A 21,390-nucleotide genomic window follows, 5' to 3' on the forward strand; every position below is an offset into this window, starting at 1 on the left:
AATCCTGGTTCGTTTATACATTGTTTTGATTTAATTGGGGATTTAGTGTTACTTCCTAGTCCCTATATTTTGTGAAACTGCCATTGTCTCTTGTGAAACTTACATTTTGTGTCATCTTATTTCCTCTCTATGGAGAATTACTTCACCAATTCTATCCTTGTTAGTTTGCACTAATGCTTGCTATGATGAAATTAATACTGTTAGACGTCTTCTTGTTACGAGACAAAGTCATTTAACGAAATCGTGGGGCTATTAACATGCCTGAACGTGTCATATCGCCCCATTAGGGTAAACTAATCGTATATGTTGCCTTAAACAATTAAGCAGGCAGTATTATATGTGATATAATTTACCCTGTAGGTTAAGTTTTATCTAATCATTATTTGCTATTCATTTTAACCGTCATTCTCAGTGTGACTTATATTTTAAGAGTATTCTTTATTGGAATATAGCAAGCTGTTAGTCTTTTAGTCACATCACATTTTATTTTCTAATATTCTTGATCAATAACTTACAAGAATTGCATTATTCTAAATTCTCTGCCTGTCGATTAACCCTCATGAATATTATCAGTGGCAGAGCATGAATCTTGTATATATTATAAGTCCACTCAAGGGAGTATGGAAGGCTCAGTAATTTATGTTGATCATTTGTCCTTGTTTCTGGCTTGTCTTGTCCATTCCAACCCGTCTAGAGTTGAAATGTCCTCTAGAATGGGGAGGTGTTCAGGATTTTAAGCCAGAACCAAGGAAAGTTAAGACCTCTTTGTAACAAGACTCATTCATCCTTGCCTATATGCAAGTTACCCCTGTGAACTGAAAGCCTCCATTCTCTCAAAAAACCCTCTTTGCTCCCATTGGCTGATCTGGATTTACTACTCTACAGGTGAGCTTGGATGAGGGGCGGGGCCTACCCAGGCAAGATTTTAAAAGGATGGGGCCATAGCAGCTCGCTCTCAGAACCTCTCAGAACTGCTCAGAAGCAGGACTTCCTGAGACTTTCTCAAGCCATGCAGACTCCACTTCACCCCTTCTGCTCCCCTGCCTCCTCTTGGGAGATCCCACAATTATTCTTATACCTCCATAGTGCACAGAAATATCAGCAGATAAGAAGACTACCAAACCCTGGATTTCCAGGTGCTGTGAGACGTAAATTTAGAGCAGTCAGGGAATCGTTTTGCTTTTTGTCTGTATTTCATTTCCATTTATCCAAGGCAACTTTCCGCCATTCTCTGTTCAGCTTCTCACTCCAATTTTGGCTCAATGCTGGGATTAATTCCCTTGTGATGCTAGTAAACATCCCCTAGTTACTTCAAGCAACGTAATAGTCCTTTCTGTGTAAACTCCAAGTCATTTCATGCCCCCTTGAGTGAGTTGTAAATTTTTATGCTGAGAGAAAGTTGTGTGTAACGTTCCCCATATGTTCTTCGCCTTAATGCTGATGCTAAAATGCAATCTCTTTGCAGACAAACACCGTGCCTAACTTTGGGAGAAACTGGGAACCCTTTGGAATAAGGCTTGCATTGAAATAATCCGTTTGCACAAAATTCTGATCTCCGTGTCTGGTTCATTTCCCAGCCACATGTTTCCAGTGGATCGACAATCAACCACCTCATTAGTTCCTGGACCTACGTAACTTAATGTAAATATGGTTAATTTAAAACTAAAGTCCAGAGTTTATGTAAATTTCTCCTTTTCAGTAATGTCGGCCTTCTGCCATAGATTTCTTTTGCTTGTGATCTCTCGTCCCTCCAGTTAAGGCCATTTTTAAGAGTGTTAGACTACATTTTCAAGGAGGGAACAAGCAGGTTAGAACAATATATACATACAAATATATATATATATATATATATATATATATATATACATATAAGTAATTTTATGATTGCTATTGCGCAATAATGTGAATTTGCTATGGTGTAACTATTTTCGCTAGAATCATTACCATGAGAACTAAGCTAATGACCATAATTCACTTTACATTACATCTTGCTTAGAAATCAGATAGTATCACAAAGTAGTAATTATCATGGGCATGGAATAAATGGATATATTTCACAACGCATTATGTTTCTTTTCTCAACTAAAATGCAGAGGCTATCATAAAAAAGTAATTAGCATGAGCACTAACACAGTACATTTATTTTCTCAATAAGAAATAAAATCTAAAAAAAAAAAGAATAATTATCATGATTCTAAATTCATTAATTTGCCGTACCCACAATGCAATATATTTCGTTGTTAACAAGGAATCACATACTATCTACTATCACAAAACAGTAATTATCACATCCACTAAATAAATTAACGAACATGCTTTACAATGCACTGTACAGTATTTCTTTTTATAAAAAAGAAAACAAGTACTATCACAAAAGAGTGACGATATTGAATACTAAATAAATTAACGAACATAATTCACAATGCGCTATATTTCTTTGCTAAAGACAAATAACACCAATAACTACTTGATAGCACCGGAAAAGTAAATATCTGATAATACTGTTGCAAGTATCAACGGATGTCAACTGCACGTTGGTTGTTGGTCAGGAGTAAAATGAATTGATCAGTGCAGCTGAACCTTCAGTGTGGGACTGTGGTAAACTGTGTTGTCAGCAGGGCTGAAGCTTGGGTCTGATGGGTCAAGAGAGGTACCTGCCATTAATCCGGTGACCTAACTTGACCTCACATTCCTATCCTGTCTTATTGACCTCATAAAGTAAAAGGGTGCGTTAATCCCTTGACCCAACCAGATAAAGCTTTTTCCCAAGCGGACCTAGCCCTTGTACCGGCCCACCAGGCATTGCCCAAATGCCCTAATGCCACTACTTGTTTGCCACCCGTTTAACAGGAAGCTAGAGACCTTCTTCTTTGTTGTTCTGGACCCGTGGGCCACTGCAGAGTATGCGTTCCAACACCCATGTGACAATCCAGAGGTGAACGCCTTTCCTCCATATTGCCTGATTCAAGCTGTGATTAGCAGGATGCGAATCTTCAGATGATTCTGGTGGTACCCAAATGGCCTCAGGCTATTTGGTATCTGCCCTACTGCCTCCTCTCTCCAGGCACTGAGAGAGATTCCCCCATGGTGGACCCTACTGAGTCAACTGCACGTTGGTACCACACCAGGCAGCAGAATCCCTGTCCTCATGACTAGAGGTTTGTATAATTAGGAAAAATACAATCTACTTTCTAAAATTGTGATATTAAGATTAAGAAGGCACTGGGACTGGGAAAATTTGTAATTCCTTGAGCTTTTTATCGGGGTAGATTAGTATTACTGAAGCATGGTATCACAGTTTGAGGTCTTGGTCGAAAGCAACTTCTTGGGTCATGTTTAGTGCAAACAGCAAAATAGTTTATAAGCAAATGCACTCTTCCGTTTATTTGCACATGGCAAGCTTAATCCACACTAACTTCCTTTTGTAAATTAACTGATCATTGCACGTATCTGCCAGCAAGGGATTTGCGTACTTTTTCGTAATGATTAAATGCAAGGAGAAAATAGAATTGAGTTCGCAAATGTTTTGAGAGTGGTAAGATGGCAAACCATCGGTGTCATGTTCTGTGATCCGCGAACAGTTTCCAGATGCATAATAGCACATCAGAGATGTTGTGAGATCTTCTTCAATCGAACCCCATTGCTCATTTTCTGTAGTGTAAACATCATGTTGCAAACAATGCTGTAATCAGTCAATGGGTGTACCGCATACGGTGGGGATTACCGCATATTCGAAAGATATGTCGCTTTCAAGAAAGAAATCTTTTGATTGTGACTGGCGACAGATTATTTACCTAAGACTGAGAGAGAGAAATAAAAAGGAGTACGAGAACATCAATGATCTGATTCAGTTACGTACGTAGCAGCCTTTGAGTTTACGATGCAGCAATAGCTGCCTCTTGTCAACTATTGTACCTGATCCCACCAACCCCTACATTTGTTGTTGGGCCATGCCATTGATTATTACTCGGGTGTAGCCTAGTTAGAGTCATTTGTTTAAACAAGTTTCAATATCTCGTTGCCTGTCATGTGTCAAGTGTCATATTACTAACTTACGTAGGTAGCTCCTATAGGCCTAGCTAGGTATTATCTTTTTTTTCCATTGTCCATCCGCTTGTGGTGTTTGCGCATGGTAACACTGCGTCCAGGGCTTTAAATAATATCTTATTTCGATTATTAACGGTGTAATTCACATACAGTAAATTATTAAAACACTTTTCAGTTGCAAATGTACACCCAGATATCCTTTTATTTACCTAAAACTTAGGTACACATAACGTAGGTAACTAATTTAGGTAAGCCCTGGGACGCAGTGTTACCATGCGAAAACACCACATGCAGATGGACAGATGGAAAAAAACAGAGTATAGATAGACTCCTATTCCGTCATGAAGTAGCAAGTAGCACTACATCCTAGTATGTCAAACCTGGCGGCCACCTTCCCAAATAAGCACTTCGGTAGATCAATATTACCACCTATTCTGTCACGGCCTAGACTAAGGCAGTTGCGGTTTTTCTATGTAGATTTACCTCCTGAACAAGAATTTTTAGTAGCTATTTATTCGAAGGACTGTAATTTGGGTAAAAAACCGCATGGTACAGGGGTGGACCATGTACGATCAATGTGTACAACCCCATGAAAAGTACATTATAACGCGTCCTGACACCGGAGTAGAGGTCTTTAGCTCCGTTTCTCACCAACAAGAAGTCACGTCTGATGCCCATCTCCGATGTCAGGACGCGTTATAATGTACTTTTATGGGGTTGTACACATTGATCGTACATGGTCCACCCCTGTACCATGCGGTTTTTTGCCCTAACCAATTCCTGGTGGCTTTCGTATTCGTGGGGACGAACGATGCAGAATGCTTATATAGAAATACCAGTACTTCAATTCGCCAATCAATCATTTAATATTCTACTAGCCTAGTATCTACCCAATACCTATAGGAGGCGCCTCAGTGGCGTGGTTGGTATGGTGTTTGCGTCCCACCTTGGCGGTCGCGGGTTCAATTCTTGACCATTCCATTGAGGAGTGAGAGATGTGTATTTCTGGTGATAAAAGTTCACTCTCGACGTGGTTCGGAAGTCACATAAAGCCGTTGGTCCCGTTGCTGAATAACCACTGGTTCCATGCAATATAAAAGCACCATACAAACAAACAATGCCTATAGGTAGTACTACCTATATTTACATACCTTCTGAACTGTAAACCTCCGTAAAGAGTGAAAGCAGTTTAGGCTACCTACCTAGCCTATAACAACTCCCACCCCCAAGTTTAACATGAATGGGAAGCCACGGTGGGGTATTTCTATATAAGCATTCCACAGCGCAGCACGATGGTACCAACGGGTGCAATGCACAGACGTATAGAGTTCAAAGGTAAATAACAGTTTAGTTACTGAATAAATATTACTTTAAATTCTTGTTCAGGAGGTAAACTGCATAGAAAAACCGCAACTGCCATAGTCTAGGTCGCTGCGGAATAGTTAATATAGATCTACCCACGGTGGCAGTCTTCCATTATAGGGTAAAATACCGAATGGCCGGCCTCTACCGTAGTGCGACCACCTTCCCGTAAAAGTACTTTAACATGACCTGTAACCCAGGATAGACATTAGTCAAGAGCCAGTGTCCGTCGAAGCAACACCTCAATACCTCTACTTTCCTCTTGGAGTAAGTTTTTTCTCCCAAGTCACAAATTAAGGCCATAGGTAGTTTCCAATTTTCGGGTAGATGGTTGCGCTGTGGTAAATGCCGGCCATTTGTTATTTTACCCTATGGGTGGGGATTGCAAAACTTGAATGTAGTTGTGGCACTGCTTTCATAGTTATGTGGTTGGGTTGGAGAAGTCTTTTCAGAAGACCCTTAGAGAGGCTGGAGGCACAAGCGAGGTGTTATGGTAAAATAACGAATGGCCGGCCTCTACCATGGTGCACCCACCTTCCCAAAAATCGGAAATTATGGCTTTAATTTGTGAGTTGGGAGAAAAGACTTGCTTCGAGAGGAAAGTAAAGGTCTCGAGGTGTTGCTTTGACGGACGCTGGCTCTTAACTAATGTCTATCCTGGGTTACAGGACGTGTTAAAGTACTTTTTCAGGAAGGTGGTGGCACTACAATAGAGGCTGGCCATTAGGTATTTTACTTTACTGAAGGTTTTTTTTTTTTCTCCCACTGGACCTTTACCCTATTCACACCCATTTGTCTGCCATTTCATTTCCCTCCATTCCTCTTGGACTACCTAATTCTAACTGTAGGTTTTTTTATTTTTTTTATTAAAGTTTCACCTGCAGACCCTTACTCTCACTTTTATTTTCTGGATATCTGATCAAGGTGTCCAATCACTGCAGCTCCCTGTCTCTGTCTTAAGTCCTAAATGGCTGAAAATAACCTGGTCCTTAGCTTGATGGAGCTGGATTGTAGGATTCATTATTTCTTTCCCACCTAACCTGCCCTAGGAGGTCATCAATCATTTAGTGTAATACTTCTAACCTCATTATCCTTAAACTAACATAGCCTAGCCTATACTCTGTTGTTTTCCATCTGTCCATCCACCTGTGATGTTTTTGCATGGTAACAGTGCGTCCTGGGCTTTCCCAGGCTTTAAATAGTTATGCTATGTGTAAGTTTTAGGTAAATAAAAGGATATCTGGGTGTACATTTGGAACTGAAAAGTGTTTTAATAATTTACTGAATGCGAATTACACCGTTAATATTCAAAATAGGATATTATTCAAAGCCCGGGATGCAGTGTTACCATGCGCAAACACCACTGCCGGATGGACAGATGGAAAAAAGCAGAGTATAGGGTACTGATACCTACCCAATACCTTAGACATCATAAATACATTGATTATTTGGTGTCCTTGTCAAGTTTTTTACTCCAAAAATTTACCTTATCCCAAGGAGGAATGCAGTGCAGACCAAGGCAGTACAAACCCTTGGTTTGCACTGTTTTTGCCTATTCTTGTGTATTTGCTTTTGGATGTGTAGGGAGTTAATCAACCTTTTTTTGTCAGAAATGAATGTCTGATTTGTCAAAATCACAAAATAAACTATCAGAAAAACCATATCTTCCAAGGAGAATACAAACCAAAGCATTAATGTAGGAGTATTATTGACTGAGGTTAGGCTGGAAAAGGTTATTAAGCTTGATTGGAGGGAGGTAAATATGTATGCTGTAAGCCAGCAATGTGTTCCTTTACGATATAGAAACCATTGGTCCTTTACATTAGGAACCACCTTCAGTGAAGCTGGAAATGGTTGCTAGAATTTTATAGCAAGGTATGTATTCACTTCACTTTCCGCCACTGTTGGGTGATGGCATGTTATATCACTCTCAGTTTGACTTTCACTAGCTCTTTGCAATACTTTCACAGTGAAATCTTTACTTACTTTTGTGTTTAGTGTATTGTTATTTTTGGTTTGCTGTTGATTTTGGCGTATTTCAACTATTAAAAAGTATAATTTTACTGTCTGGTTTCTAGTCTACCCCTCCATAGCACATATGCCTGTAGGGTGGGAAGCAACAAGTGCAATAATTACATATATATTCTGCATGGATATCGATCCTCATATCTTCTGCAACGGATAGGTTGCAGAGGATGGGAGTGCAATCTTGCATTATCTTGCAATCAGTGTTATTTTTGAACCCCTGTGCAATGTGTAAGACTCTAGGGAGGGAATGTTCTTGGGGGAGTGGTGCTGAGATGCCATTTGAGGGTCACGACCCTGAAGACTCCCTGGGTGTCAGATCTTTCGTCCTCGTTGTCTCCCCCATAGAGTTCCCCTGTCTTGTTCCTTTGTCCTTTTGACTGATTCGTTAGGCAGAGAGGACAGAGTGGAGGCCGCAGCTCACTGAAGACCTCATCATGGGGGCCTCGGGTCACTCCAAGGGAGCTGATTCCTTGGGGCGACAAGGAGCCTCCTTTGTTAACCCTTCTGTTCCTTCTTCCAGTATGATAGAAGAGCAGCTTATCCCCCATTATTGCCTTCATCACAGTTCCTGTGTTCGCCAGGGTCTTGCAGTGTGTTTGTTGCCACCTCCCGATGACTTTGTTCCTCCCGATGCTCTTTTTTAGAAATTCTGCTCTTCTATTTCAATTGCTTCTGTACATCAGAACGAGCTTGCCGTTTCTATGCAGGCCTTTCTCATTTCTCTAAGGCGTAACCTGTATGTTGCAGTTACCCTCTTCTGTTTCGGAGATTCAGAGAAACCGTTTATTGTCCTCTTCTCCTTTTGGCGATTTCCTTTTTGATCTGTCTGTGCTTTCTGAGGTTTTGAAGGAACATCAAGGTGATGCCTCTCCCAAGCTCACTGGGCCTTATCAAGAGCTTAATCCTCGGGCCTTTCTCCTGTGTCTTCAAGGAGTAAGTGTAAGTTTAGTGCCAGACCTACACCTGCTCCAGCCCAACAACCTCCTTCTGGTTCGTTTTTCCCGAGTACATCTCAGGTTTCTGGCTCCTCGGCTTCCTCCTCTGGCGCTCAGATGATGGGGACGACCCTGAATGTCCTTTGTGCAACGTAAATAGCATGAGAGCACCCTAACAGGGCAAAGAACTAATTCCTCATTTAAATTATCGACAAAGTCGACCAGAGACTTCAGAATTAAAGACCTGGGAATGGGATTATCAGATGATTCAGTCGGCGACAAATTCAGGAAGGTATGACAAAATCACGTCTTGTCCAGATCTGGCAACCAGAAAAGAGAGTGCTTGCAGTTCACCCACCCTCTTGGCTGTAGCCAGTGAGACAAGGAAGAGTGTCTTAAAAGAGAGGTCCCTAAAATCAGCCATATTTCAGAGGCTCAAACGGAGGTAACCTCAAGGCTTGAAGGACTTTATTAACGTCCCATGTCGGAGGAGAACACTGCAGACTAGGTCGAGATAGGAAAAAAGATCGAATTAAATCTCTAATGACACAAGATGAAGAGATTTCAGGGAGCCTCGCCTTAAAAACATACAAAAGCATCAACCTATAACCCTTAGTGCATGAAGTTGACAGGCCCCTGTCATGATGTATATGAACTAAAAATAACAATTTGTCGGAAATTGTATTTTTCATAACTATACAAACCTGAGGTCCTTTAACAATAGGAAGGTACTTAGCGGCAGCTGAACCGGTCATAAGCTTCGAACAAGGGGGTTCGGTAGTTAACTACTTGTCTGGCAGTTGGTGGTCATCTCAACTGCGAGGAGAGGAGTCACGTTATTTTCGGCCGCGCTAGTGGATGGACATATTGCTCATCTCTTTGCCCGCTTTAGTCGTATGCTCTGTTTTCTTCACTTCGTGAAGGCTGTTTATCTTTTTCTTTTACTCAGTGTGAATGTACAAAGCTTGCGTAAGTATGTATCTGTGTTTTGTATTTCATTCTCAGTGAATTTTGCAAGTGATGATGGATTCCCAAGAGGCGGAGAGACCCCCTCGCCCCCCCAACAGCCGCAGATTGTGCTCTGGTGTGGAGGGCCGTAAGTGTGGGGCCTTCTGATCATCTGTTGAGGTTGATCCTCATGAGTTTTGTACGTGTACTCGGTGTAGAGGGTGGGAATGCTCTCGCACCAAGACATGTGATGTTTGTGTGTTTTGGTCGGAGGAGCAGTGGGAGCGCTATGGGGGAAGGAAGAAGCCGGCCAAGGAGTCGGAGGAGGGTTCTCCGGCTACGCCCTTGGTTACGGACACGTCTTCCTCTTTTCTCCCTCTATCTCGGCTCCCTCGTATGGCTCCTTCCCCTTGGGGGAGGTTTCTCACTCCTCCTCTCTCGATCAGTCAAGCATGGAGCGAGATACCCCGACATCCATTTGTACTCGGGGGTCCTCCGTTTGCTCGGGGTGGGAACTGTCCGCCCCGGGCAAGGGGAGGACCCCCCCCCCACTAACTCACCCTACTTTTGTTTTCCTTCCTCAGATCTGCTTGCCACGGGGGACGATCTCGGACGGGCCTGGTACTCGCTGGAGCTGCGAGGGACACCGACGGTTCAGGGGCTGCTGAGTCACCTGGCAAGAGGGGCCATGCCGGTAATGCACGGGCCGACTACCACGACTGTGTCCACACCTGGCTATGCTGCTCTGCCGCACCTGGTGTACACTCGGCACGTAGCCACGGTAACCCCTACAACTGCTGTGCAGGTGCCGCTGCCGGAGGTTATGATGCCCGCTGTGACGCTGCCACCTGGTTTTGCCGCTCCTGCTGCAGCCCCAGACTTCTGTTGTCCCAAGAGCTCTCCCCTGGACCTGCCTCCTGTGCAGAGGATGCTGCCGGTTCCTGCCCCGCCTCCTGTTCCTGAGTATGCTGCCGCTCCAGTTCCGGTACCAGTTCCTGCCGCCGTCGTTCCTGCCTGTGGTGTTGCTGCTCCCACCCTAGGTCCTTCCGGACAGGTGCAGTCGGTCCCTGTTGCTTCAGCAACTGCCCTGGCTCCGTCCTGGATGGAAGACCTGACGGTGGTGCTGAGGAAGCTGACGAAGAAGAAGAAGAAGAAGAGGAGGAAGGTGTTGTCGTCGTCTTCATCGTCTTCTTCGTCATCGTCGTCTGCTGCCGCTTCCCCTTCAACTTCTAAGGCCCCAAAGCTGAAGAAGAAGAAGGTAGCCTCCTCCCCCCCCTAAGAATGCTCGTTCTGAGACTTCTAAGGGTCCATCCCACTCCGGTGGGACCGTTGGGACTTCCGCCGGTCCTCCTGTTCCTTCGGGAATGGGGCCCGTCTCTCCTTCCGCAAGGAAGAAGAAGATGGGGACCGGAGGAGTGCCGGCTAACACTGGTACCTCCTCGCCTGGCGCCAGAGGTTCTGCCTCGGTGCCAGGTACTGTCTCAGCCTCTCGTTAGTGAGAGTCACCGAGCGTACGGTCACACAGCCAAGACCCAGGCAACCGAGTCCGCTCGGCGCCAGGATCCAGGCACGGAGCGGAAGACTGGCGGGGGTCGCTCAGGCGACTACCACCAGACCAGCGATCGCTCTCGCGGCGATACGCTGGTACCCAGGATTGACGCAACGGTCCCAGACCGCTCGCAGGCTGAGGCGAGGAAGCAGTCCCCTCAGTCGCCTGAACCATCCTCGGCTGGTCCAAGCGGCGTGACGCGCCGTGAGGATAGGCCTCGCTCCCACCGGGACCGGGCGGAGAGGGGGACCAGCAGCAGCTCTTCTGACGCTCAGGACCGTTGCCACTGTTCTCGGTCCAGCTGCTTTCCCCGTTTTCCAGCTTCACCAAAAGTAAAAGTTAAGTATATCTTAGTTTAACCAGACCACTGAGCTGATTAACAGCTCTCCCGGGGCTGGCCCGAAGGATTAGATATTTTTACGTGGCAAGGAACCGATTGGTCACCTAGCCACGGGACCTACAGCTTATTGTGGGACCCGAACCACGTTATATCGAGAAATGAATTTCTATCACCAGAAATAAATTCCTCTGATTCTGCGTTGGCCGAACCGAGAATCAAACTCAGGACCGCCGGATTGGTAGCCGAGTGCAAAAACTACTCGTCCAATGAGGAACTTTAGCCCAAAGTAATTCCTAATGTAAAGGACCTCAGAGGTTTGTATAGTTATGAAAAATACATTTTGTACATGGAACTTACCCAGCAGATATATACTTAGCTATAGACTCCGTCGTCCCCGCAGAAATTCGAATTTCGCGGCACACCTGCAGGTAGGTCAGGTGATCTACCGCCCCTGCCGCTGGTGGCCAGGAATAGGAACGATTACCGTTCTAGAACCAGATTTTCTCTGTCGCGGTAGTGTCAACATACGTTGTTGCTAGCCTCCTGACTTGATTTTCGTTTTTTTCATCGCCATCGACCTTCTGGGCTGTCTTTTGCAGGGAAGTACTGGGTCTTTGGTTGTTGGCATACGCTTTTATTAACTTTTTTTTTTTTTTTTTTTTTTGTTTTTTTTTTTTTTTTTTTTTCACTAATACGTGTATAAGTGTAGAACTTGATGAAGGAAATATAAGATCTAACTTCCTACTTTAGGAAGTCAGAAAGCATATAACTAGATACGCTTCCTTTAGAAGCTTTAAGAGCTCGTACTAACGAGCATTAGAGTATTGACAATTCTCGTTAGTTGTTGCATCCTCATCACCTATTACTCCACAGAATCTACAAATTCATATGTGCAAATTTGAAGATAAATGGATGGAGCTCAAAAGGCGAGCTCTAAAAATGGTAAGAAGTGAATATGTGTTCCCAGTGCAGTGGAGGTAGTGCGTCTGATCGGCTCCGTAGCGCTTCCAGGCCTAGACCTCTTCCAAACTCCCAGACCCAGTGGAGGAGGAAAGTCGACAGCCGCAGGAAGGTTAGGGGAGAACCCCACCGGTCAGGCGTCCCCTCGGCAGGTTCTGTAGAACGTCCCAGACTGCCAAGGATAGCCATTGATAAGGCATCCTTAAAAAAGTGCGTCTCTTCATCTTACATCCGAAAAGACGAAGAATGTATGTTTGGAGTGATCTAGCGCGTTCTCTGAAAACTAAGAGAACACTGAGCAAGAGCCAGCCGCTGCCAGGAAGCCGCGTTCCAGCAAGCTAGCGTGAGGTACGTTCCTATAGCCAGCAGCGAGGCGCGTTTTCCAGCTAACAGACTACGCGAGCCGCGTTCCTACAACCAAACGCGAGCCGCGTTCTAGAAAATTTTTCTTGGCGCAAGGCGCCTTCAAAGAGACGAAGCGCCAGCCTGGCGCAAATTGCGCCAGAAAAACAGACGGCTAGAGCAAGGAGCCTTACAGTAGAGTGGCAATCAGAACGATCCTTCCATTGAACGTTTCCGGGCAAGAGGCTCTTTCTAAAAGGGGTCTAGTAGGCGCTCGGAACTGTCAGGGCGCACGGGACCTTCCACGCAAGCGAACGTTCCAGGAGCGAGTCTCCTTTCTAGCGTGCGGAACATTCCAGGGCGCGCGGAACATTCCAGGCGCTAGGTGCAAGGATCCAGGCGCCAGAATATCCTTTCTCTATCTGCCTCGGCAGGGAAAGAAGGTAGTAGAGTATCTGCTGTATGAGAATACGATACGGCAAATCATAAGCACATACCGTAGTTACTTCTTTGCTGAGCAACTCAATTACCAGTATCCTTCCAGGAATTTCCTAGGAAGGACTACGCTTAAAGGGATTGTTAAGACAAACACCTACTTAGCTTCTAGATTTATCGAAGTCTTGTTTCGCTTAGATATGCATTATAAGAACTTCCTGAAGTTCGATAATAATGTTATAAGATTCCTTTATTAAATGGAGTAGCTGGCAACTCTGGAAGAGTAAGGCCAGTCGGCTAACGAGACTGCTATCGCTTAGACACAACGCAGTATCATGTAGGTGTCGGTCATGAGTGGGCGGTCAACAGTCTCTCTCCTGCGGGATGGAATGAATAACCTGTGTCTCTCCCCTACAATCGTGGTTTTAGCCTCGGATTGAGGGGATAGTTAAGCAAACATAAATAAAATATTGTCTGCCTTTTCTAAGAAGCTTTCAATAAGAAAGATATTACATTTCAATGCTGGTTTACCGTAGGTAACATTTTTAAAGGATTCTAACGCAGCGAAACTCTATATTGTATAATGCTCTCATGCTTACGAAAGCATGGCTTATTAGAGTACATGCTTAGTGAGAAGATGAATGTAGTAGAGAATTCACTTTAAGACTACGGTATGTCAAGTCTTATGCACATACCGAGGTTAACTACAGAATTCCTAGTAATCCTTACAAAGGTTTTCCTAGATTTTAATGCTGTTTACCGGACAATGTGACAGTATTATAAAGGATTCTAAATACGGCAGCGCGCGATATATATAATTCTCTCATCTCATTTTTTTCGAGAAAGAAGCACACAACCTTTTTGTTAAATGCGGATATTGCTCAAAGAGAAGTTTTTTGGGTGAGTCGGATGGAAAACATTCTCTTAGTGGCAGAAGTTGTTTCCCTGAATGGACTATACTACGTATATAAAGTTTTTTCCCACTAAGAACGGAATTAACATGTGAAGGATGTCGGGGTACCATAAAGGCATAGATGTTATGGCACATAACCTAAAAAGAACTAGAAGGAAGCGCCAGCCTGGCGCAAATTGTGCCAGAAGCAACCATCCAAGATATTTCTCGTTTTTAGCGAGTTATTAACCTAAGAGTCCAGTAGCCTCTCGGACAGCAGGCTCGGTAACGGCAAGATTCGTTCCTGATTTCGTTACCCATTTAATCGAAAAGGGGTCGCTTACAAGGAATGATGAAATGATTTATTTTAATCACTTAGGCCAATTCCACGACTCTCTCATATCGCAAAGAGCATCGAGAATCTCTTTTTTTCGCCCCGGTTCGCGTTAACAAAAGAGAACCTATTTGGGAACAGACACGGAACGTAACGATCCTTAAGAGGTCGATGCAAGATTTTGCATGTCCGTGAGAACCTTCTCGATCGAAGATAATAACTGTTAACGTATGTCTAACATTTATTGAAAAGAGTTGTGAGAACCTGCGGAAAGTCTTCTTCATAGATCTCTTTGTAAGGTAGAAGACGAACAGGCTTTCCTTTAGACTGCTTCTTTTTCCTCGAACCAAGAGAGGTAGCAATATAAGACATCTTTAAATTTAAAGAAGGGAATAAACTTTAGCCTTTTTTCCCCTAGTTATAAATTCTTAACAGATATTAGATAATTGGGCGTCAAAGGAAGAGAGGATGTATGCCTCATTTTGGCCTTAGAGAGGTTGGATTCACAGAAGTCCACGTTCTTCTCACAGCATGTTTCGTAAGGCTTTTCCAAGAGTATCTGGATATTCTATCAGAATCTATTATAAATAGACCTATAAAACCTCTCCACTCTGAGTCTGTCCGCGTGCAGACTGACCAGAAGTGGACCATGAATGAGAGGTTTTTTTCAGGTAAATGACAATAGTTCATGGCTAAGACATAGAATTGCTGCAGATCGTGTTATGGGAATGAGGAAACTGTCCTCTTCCGATACCTCTGGTGAACCACAATAGCGAGGTTTTTTCTTCACTTTCAGAGGGAAGAATCACCTATGTATATATCTGCTATCAAAGAACGCAGTTAAAGGCCATACTCTGTCTCTACAAAGGGAATTAGAGATAACAGAGGATTAAGATCTTCGGGATCTTATACGATACCCCAATACGACAAGAGTAGATATCATGTACTTCGAATGGATTTTTTTTTTTTTTTTTTTTTGTGGCCACAGATTCCGTGTTCCGACAAAATGGAACTGCTCCTCATCTGACTTCTTTGAGGAAGTTTATGAAGGAATTCTTTGTTTCTCTTAGCCCTAAACGACCAAGAAGACAAGTGAATTTTTTGTGCATTGGAATCTCGCATCAGATTCAATGGAGACTCGGCAATGGGTTCTTGCCAGCATAGTATGTCTGGCAAAGAAATAAATCCCTCTATTCCTGACGCAACGCTTTCAGAGAAGAAGTTTAGTTGCCCAGGCAGGGTACTTACATTTTCATCTACGAAGAAGAGATGGTTTAAACGTGTGCCTACAGAGTCTTCGGGGTGCGATGAGGGCTCAAATGCTTCCCAGAAGGTATTCAGAAGGATACAATAGAGCTAGAAATCAGGGTTCCGCCCAATTTCAGCTCAGTCTCTCCTTCGACTTCCAGACTCCTTCCCTTCCTTCGGGCAAGGATAGGGAAGATTCTGCAACGAGGAACCTCATCAACATGTAAGAAGAGATCTCGTTAGCAAAAGAAGTGTTTCACGAAGGATCCTCCTCGGAGGAAGACTCTTCTCTCTCGTGTTGTTAGATATCCTGTCGTCTACTGGTGTAGCTGACTAAAATCACCTCCCTTGCCAGGGGCCAAAAGCTCAAAGGGGAAGAATTTCTTCCACCCTTCTCCAGTCTCCTGATAAACTATGTGGTTGTTCAGGACTCTCGGACAATGTAGCGCCAGCCAAGCGCCAAATGCCAATACAGGCGAAAAACGCCAGAGGCGGACAGTTCCAAGGAACTCTGTCCATGGTCGGATACTGAGAATGAGCGGGCCTCCAACCTGGCGCAAATGCGCCAGAGGCGAACAATCGGACAGATATAAGAGTGTCGATGTGGACATCGTCAGACAGCCTAGAGACTCTTCCAAGCTCGAAGCTCCAGCAAGTGTGGAGGAGCCAAGCCAGGCGCGAGGCGCCAGCCAGGCTCTAGGAGCCAGCCAGGCTCTAGGAGCCAGCCAGGCTCTAGGAGCCAGCCAGGCTCTAGGAGCCAGCCAGGCTCTAGGAGCCAGCCAGGCTCTAGGAGCCAGCCAGGCTCTAGGAGCCAGCCAGGCTCTAGGAGCCAGCCAGGCTCTAGGAGCCAGGCAGGCTCTAGGAGCCAGGCAGGCTCTAGGAGCCAGGCAGGCTCTAAGAGCCAGCCAGGCTCTAGGAGCCAGCCAGGCTCTAGGAGCCAGCCAGGCTCTAGAAGCCAGCCAGCGCCATCCAGGTGCCAGGCTCCTTCAAGGCTAGGCTCCAGTCAGGATTGAGGATCCATCCAGACGCAAGGCTCCTTCCAGTAAAGAGAAACCTAAAGCTCTGTCATGTAAGAGGGCTAGTCCCCATTGATATGATACAGGTAAAGGCTCTGCCATGTAAGTGGGTTCAGCCCCCCATTGGCACGATCCGAGAAGGCTCTGTCGTGTAAGCGGGCTAGCCCCCATTGACATGATCCAGAAGGGTTTGTCAGTCATAGGTCCCTACCTCGCTGAAACTCTTGAGGCATGCAGACTCATAGACAGTAATCATGAAGTCTTCTGCCAGGCTCCAGGTGCCTTCCAGGCGCAAGGCACCAGCCAGACGAAAGGCTCCAGCCAGGCGCGAGGCGCTAGCCAGGAAGGAGGAGCCAATCAGGCACCAGCCAGGCGCGAGGCGCCAGCCAGGCGCAAGGCTCCATCTAGGCGCGAGGCTCCAGCCAGGCTCTAGGCGCCATTCAGGGCGCAAGGCTCCAGCCAGGCGCGAGGCGCTAGACAGGCGCTAGGCGCCTGCCAAGCGCTAGCCAGGCTCCATGCTTCACCCAGAAGAGATCTATATCAAAGAACGCCCTGGCCTTCTTTGAGACATTGTGATCTCCTAAGCACTTGATAAGTGCATTGATGATTCCTTCAAACAGCTGAGAATTAAAGCGCATGAAGTGCGAGCTTTTCCGAATTCTTGTTCTTTCCCTAACAATATGTCATAAGGACATATTAGCTGTCACATACGGGAGATGCAACTCTGTGTTGACTTCCCATTATCCGAAGGATGTCAAGATAACCTTCGAGGGATCCTTCTCTCTTGGTTGATACGTGTCTGCGGATACATTGCTGGGATAGGGAGCAGATACTGATCCTTAACTAGTGAGTTAAATTTTATTTAACGTCGTGTTTTTTTCTTTGGGTTGTTTGAAGGAGTTTGTAGATAACTCTTTTCAACTTAAGCACTAACCCTCGTGTTAGGATCAGGGTGATCGGGATCGGTTGTTGTGCTCCTTAATTATGCCACTAGGCATAGGCATATTGTCATGTAAGAGGCTCTGTCCGAGTAAATGGATAAGACCCCATCGACAGACCCACAAGAACTCTTAGCCATAGGTCACATCCTCGCTGAGCTCTTGAGGCGAAGCAGATTCCTAGCATTAGCCATGGAGGCTCCGCCTGATCAAGTAGGAACCAAGGTTTTATTTATTTATTACCTACAAACGTATGTTGTTTACCTGTCTATTCAGTAAATAGTTGTCTCTTTCCCTCCACCAAGGGTGTCAATCAGCTAAGTATATATCTGCTGGGTAAGTTCCATGTACAAAAATGATATTGTTAAGATACAATAAAGTTTTGTACATACTTACCTGGCAGATATATACGATTGATGGCCCACCCAACCTCCCCTCAGGAGACAGGTGAAGAGAAAATCTGGTTCTAGAACGGTAATCGTTCCTATTCCTGCCACCCAGCGGCAGGGGCGGTAGATCACCTGACCTACCTGCAGCGTGGTGCCGCGAAATTCGAATTTCTGTCGGGGACGACGGAGTCTATAGCTAAGTATATATCTGCCGGGTAAGTATGTATAAAACTTTATTGTATCTTAACAATATCATTTTCATTATGAAAATGTCTTATTTTAATTTTTTCCTTCCAGATATTCGCCTCTTTGAACAAAGTGAATCTCTGCGGGCTGAAAATTTGCAACTTACATTACAGAATGAAAAATTACGCCAAGAAAATGCTCAGCTTCATGAACATGGTGATGGTGGGGTGGAAGGAGGTGGGATGACAGAAGGAGTTAGTTCAACAGTAGTACAGGTAAAAACCATTCAAACTTTTTAAAACCATTTTGGAGTTTGCCAAGTTGTAGTCCTTATTTTGTAAGGTGGTTTGTTAACAAGGTAATCAGCACTTTGTACCTTACTAAAATGCATTATTTGGGATAATCTTACCTACTGTTAAAGTTAGCTTATATCTCAGCATGGATAGGTGAGTTGGCATTTAAACAAAAGAATGGCTACCCGGAAGATTGTCTAGTTGACCTGTTCATGCCTCCACTGGAATCAAGGCTAAGAATGTCAGGTTTTGTAGGAATGATTATTGTGGTAGCAGGATGTTGATTAATTAGGAGATAAACTGTTTATGCCACCAGCGATGATATAGCGTGATCTTGAGAATAGATTTGAGGAAGAAGGGATTTTCAAAGGACTTTCTGCTTAAATTCATCAGTATAGAAAGAGAAGGGAAGAAGATAGATTGCAAAGTCAATTAATTATTTAAGGTTATCAACCTGTCATTTCTCCCCCATCTCCAGGTCCTTTGTCAGTAGTAGTTATCCATGCTTAGCTAGTGCCTTAGTTAGTACTGCAGCTTCCTCTTTAGCTCTGCCCTCCGCTCCCCTTTTAGTTCAGGAAAAGTGTATTTAGATTTTAGAACAGCACTTAAACCTTATTTTCACTTATATAACTTACCCGGTGGTTACATATAGCTGTCGTCTCCTGACGTCACGGCAGAATTTGAAATTCGCGGTAGCGTAATGGTTTGACAGGTGATCCCTCTACTCCCGCCCTCTACCGGGTACCGGAACCATTCCAACAATAAATCAGAAGTTTCCTGCCGTCGGAACCGGTAACACGGTTCCTCTGCTGGTTGGAATTTGGAATTGATCATCTTGTTTTCTCCTTTTGGTGATGTACCTTGAGTTTACTGATCTTTTTGCTAGCGCTATAGTTGTTTTGGTTTTGATATTGTTGTCCTTTTTATTTTGGAATTATTTTGAATTCTTCACGATGTCTGACACCGGCTCTGTTCAGTATAGGGTGTGTAGTAGTGGGTGTAAGACTAGACTTCTAAAGCTTCACTTGATCCTCATTCTACTTGTGTTAGTTTGTAGGGGACGTGAATGTTCTTTTGAGAATACGTTGTGAAGAATGTAAGTCTAACATCTCAGGAGTGGAAGGCACTGGGAAAGTATATGAGAAAGTTAGAAAAGATAGAATCAGAAAGGCTTCACAGAGATCTTCTTTATAAGTTAGTGAGTAGCCAGATATTCCTCTGAATTCTATTAATCCTGTTCCTATTAACCCCGTAGTGGTTGCTCCTGCCCATCGAATCTGTATCTCCCGATCCCGATCCCGTGTCAGTATTACGAGCCGATATGGACTCGAAATTTGTCTCTTTCCTCACCACTATGCAGAAAATGGTGAGACAGTGCAAGAAGTGGTAGTTAAGTGTGATAAATTACTTAGTGCAGTGTAGTGGAGGAGGTGGTTGTTCGGCCCGTTCGTTCTCCTAGGTCTAGGCCCCTGTCAAACTCCCCAGATCCTGGGAGGAGGCATGCCGAAAACCGAAGGGAGGCGAGCGGGACCTGCTCCCGAGCAGCCGCCCCCTCAAGCAATCCTGTAGCCGTATCCCAGGATGCTGTCGCTCACCATTGGAAAGGTGTTGCGAGGAAGTGTTTTTCGTCAAGTGACTCTAGTTCAGATGTTTCCTCTTATAGAGGTTGGCGTAATAAGACTTCTAGACCGCTGAAAAGGTCCGCGCGATGTTTCGCCTACTGCGGTTCCCAAGAAGGTGGCGGCTGCCGAACCTTCTTGTAGTTTTTTGGGAGGAGCCTGAAGCTTTTTCTCCGGCGGTTTCGATTTATCGCCCTTCTCTCATAGAAGTGGAGAAGCCGAACACGCACACTCCTTCGGAGCCTTCTCCAGAGCCTCCTCAAGCGATAACTCCTGCGGCTCCAGACGTGTTTGTGGATCATCCTTCTACACCTCCCGCGCCTTCTACGTCGGTGGATCCTCAACCTTCGGTGTTTGAACAGATGAATGCCAAGTTAGGCAGTATCTTGGAGCTTTTTGCAAGTCTCTTTCGTCCCCGCCCGAATGCGCTCCCGACCGCCTTACATCTTCCGCAGACTACTGTGCAGTCCTCTTCGCAGCTCCTTTGCAGTCGCCTCTTCAGGCTCAGACTCTCCATGTGACTCCTCTTCGAGACGCCACTTCAGGCGCCTGGTCGGACCTCCTTTCCTGACTCCGTCTATGGCGCCACTTGTCAGGCTCTCGCTCGAGCGCCAGCGCGGCCGGCCAGCTCAGCCGCCAACGCAGCCGCCAGCTCAGCCGCCCGGATACGTCTCAGTACAGGCTCAGACGTCTTCTCCTGCTTTCTCACACCCTCCTCGGGACGCGTCAGGTGTGACTTCGCCGAACAGGATTCCTCTTCCGATGGATGTTCGCCAGTTTCGTCGAAGGAAGCTTCGGATTTGGAGGAAGAAAGAGAAGACTTACAGAAAAAGACAAGCATTTGTCGGGGTATAAACTCCTTTTTACGATCCTTCGTTGACAACTTTGGAGATTCTTTTGCGCCTTCCGTTCCAGTTTCTCCTAGTTCGCAGTGGAAAAAGGACAGTAAGCCTGACTCCTCGTCCTCGTTCACGCGTCTCGTCCTCTCGATTTCGGCTAAGAAAGCTATCAAGAAAGTTAACGCTTGGCTTTTGGAGAAGAGGGAACAGGGGAAAAATGTTTTTTTTGTCTTCCCCCTTCGAGACTTTCGTCAAGGAGCCGTGTCTGGTATGACACTGGAGAATTTTTTTGTTTTTTTCCCTGGGTGTGACTGCCTCCGCTCAGGGAGACTTTTCGAGTCTCGTGGACTCTTCCCGCAGAGCAGCCCTTAATACTGCTAAGATTTTCTTTTCAACAAATGAACTGGAGCATCTTTGCAAGAGTGTTTTTTCCGTGTTTTCGAAGTTGTTAGCTCCTGGATTGGTCCATTGCTTCGCTGGCAGGAAAGTCAAGTCATTTGGACTTTCGGAGGAGCAGTTGAAGGATTTTGCCTCGTACTGGATTGTATCGATAAAGGCATCTGTGATGGAGCTTCGGAGCTCGCTGCCATTTTCGCCTCTGGAGTGTTGAAGAAGAGACAGCTTTGGTGCTCCTTCTTGTCGAAAGGGTTTCATCGAACCAGAATCTGCCTTGCTCTTCTCTCCTTTGGA

The 21,390-nt window shown here is 45.1% G+C and overlaps 1 protein-coding gene across 1 annotated transcript in view; it reads left to right on the forward strand.

Annotated features, from left to right (window-relative positions):
- Nucleotides 1-3,599: 3,599 nt before the first annotated feature.
- The window catches only part of LOC135222596 (autophagy-related protein 16-like), a gene marked incomplete in the record, with an annotated part of 256,503 nt that continues 238,712 nt past the window's right edge, over nucleotides 3,600-21,390 (forward strand). The window contains 2 exon segments of the mRNA XM_064260686.1: nucleotides 3,600-3,855; nucleotides 18,061-18,224. Coding sequence (XP_064116756.1) covers nucleotides 3,696-3,855; nucleotides 18,061-18,224 — 324 coding nt within the window.

The sequence above is a fragment of the Macrobrachium nipponense genome, chromosome 8, assembly GCF_015104395.2.
Source record: "Macrobrachium nipponense isolate FS-2020 chromosome 8, ASM1510439v2, whole genome shotgun sequence".
Lineage (NCBI taxonomy): Eukaryota > Metazoa > Arthropoda > Malacostraca > Decapoda > Palaemonidae > Macrobrachium > Macrobrachium nipponense.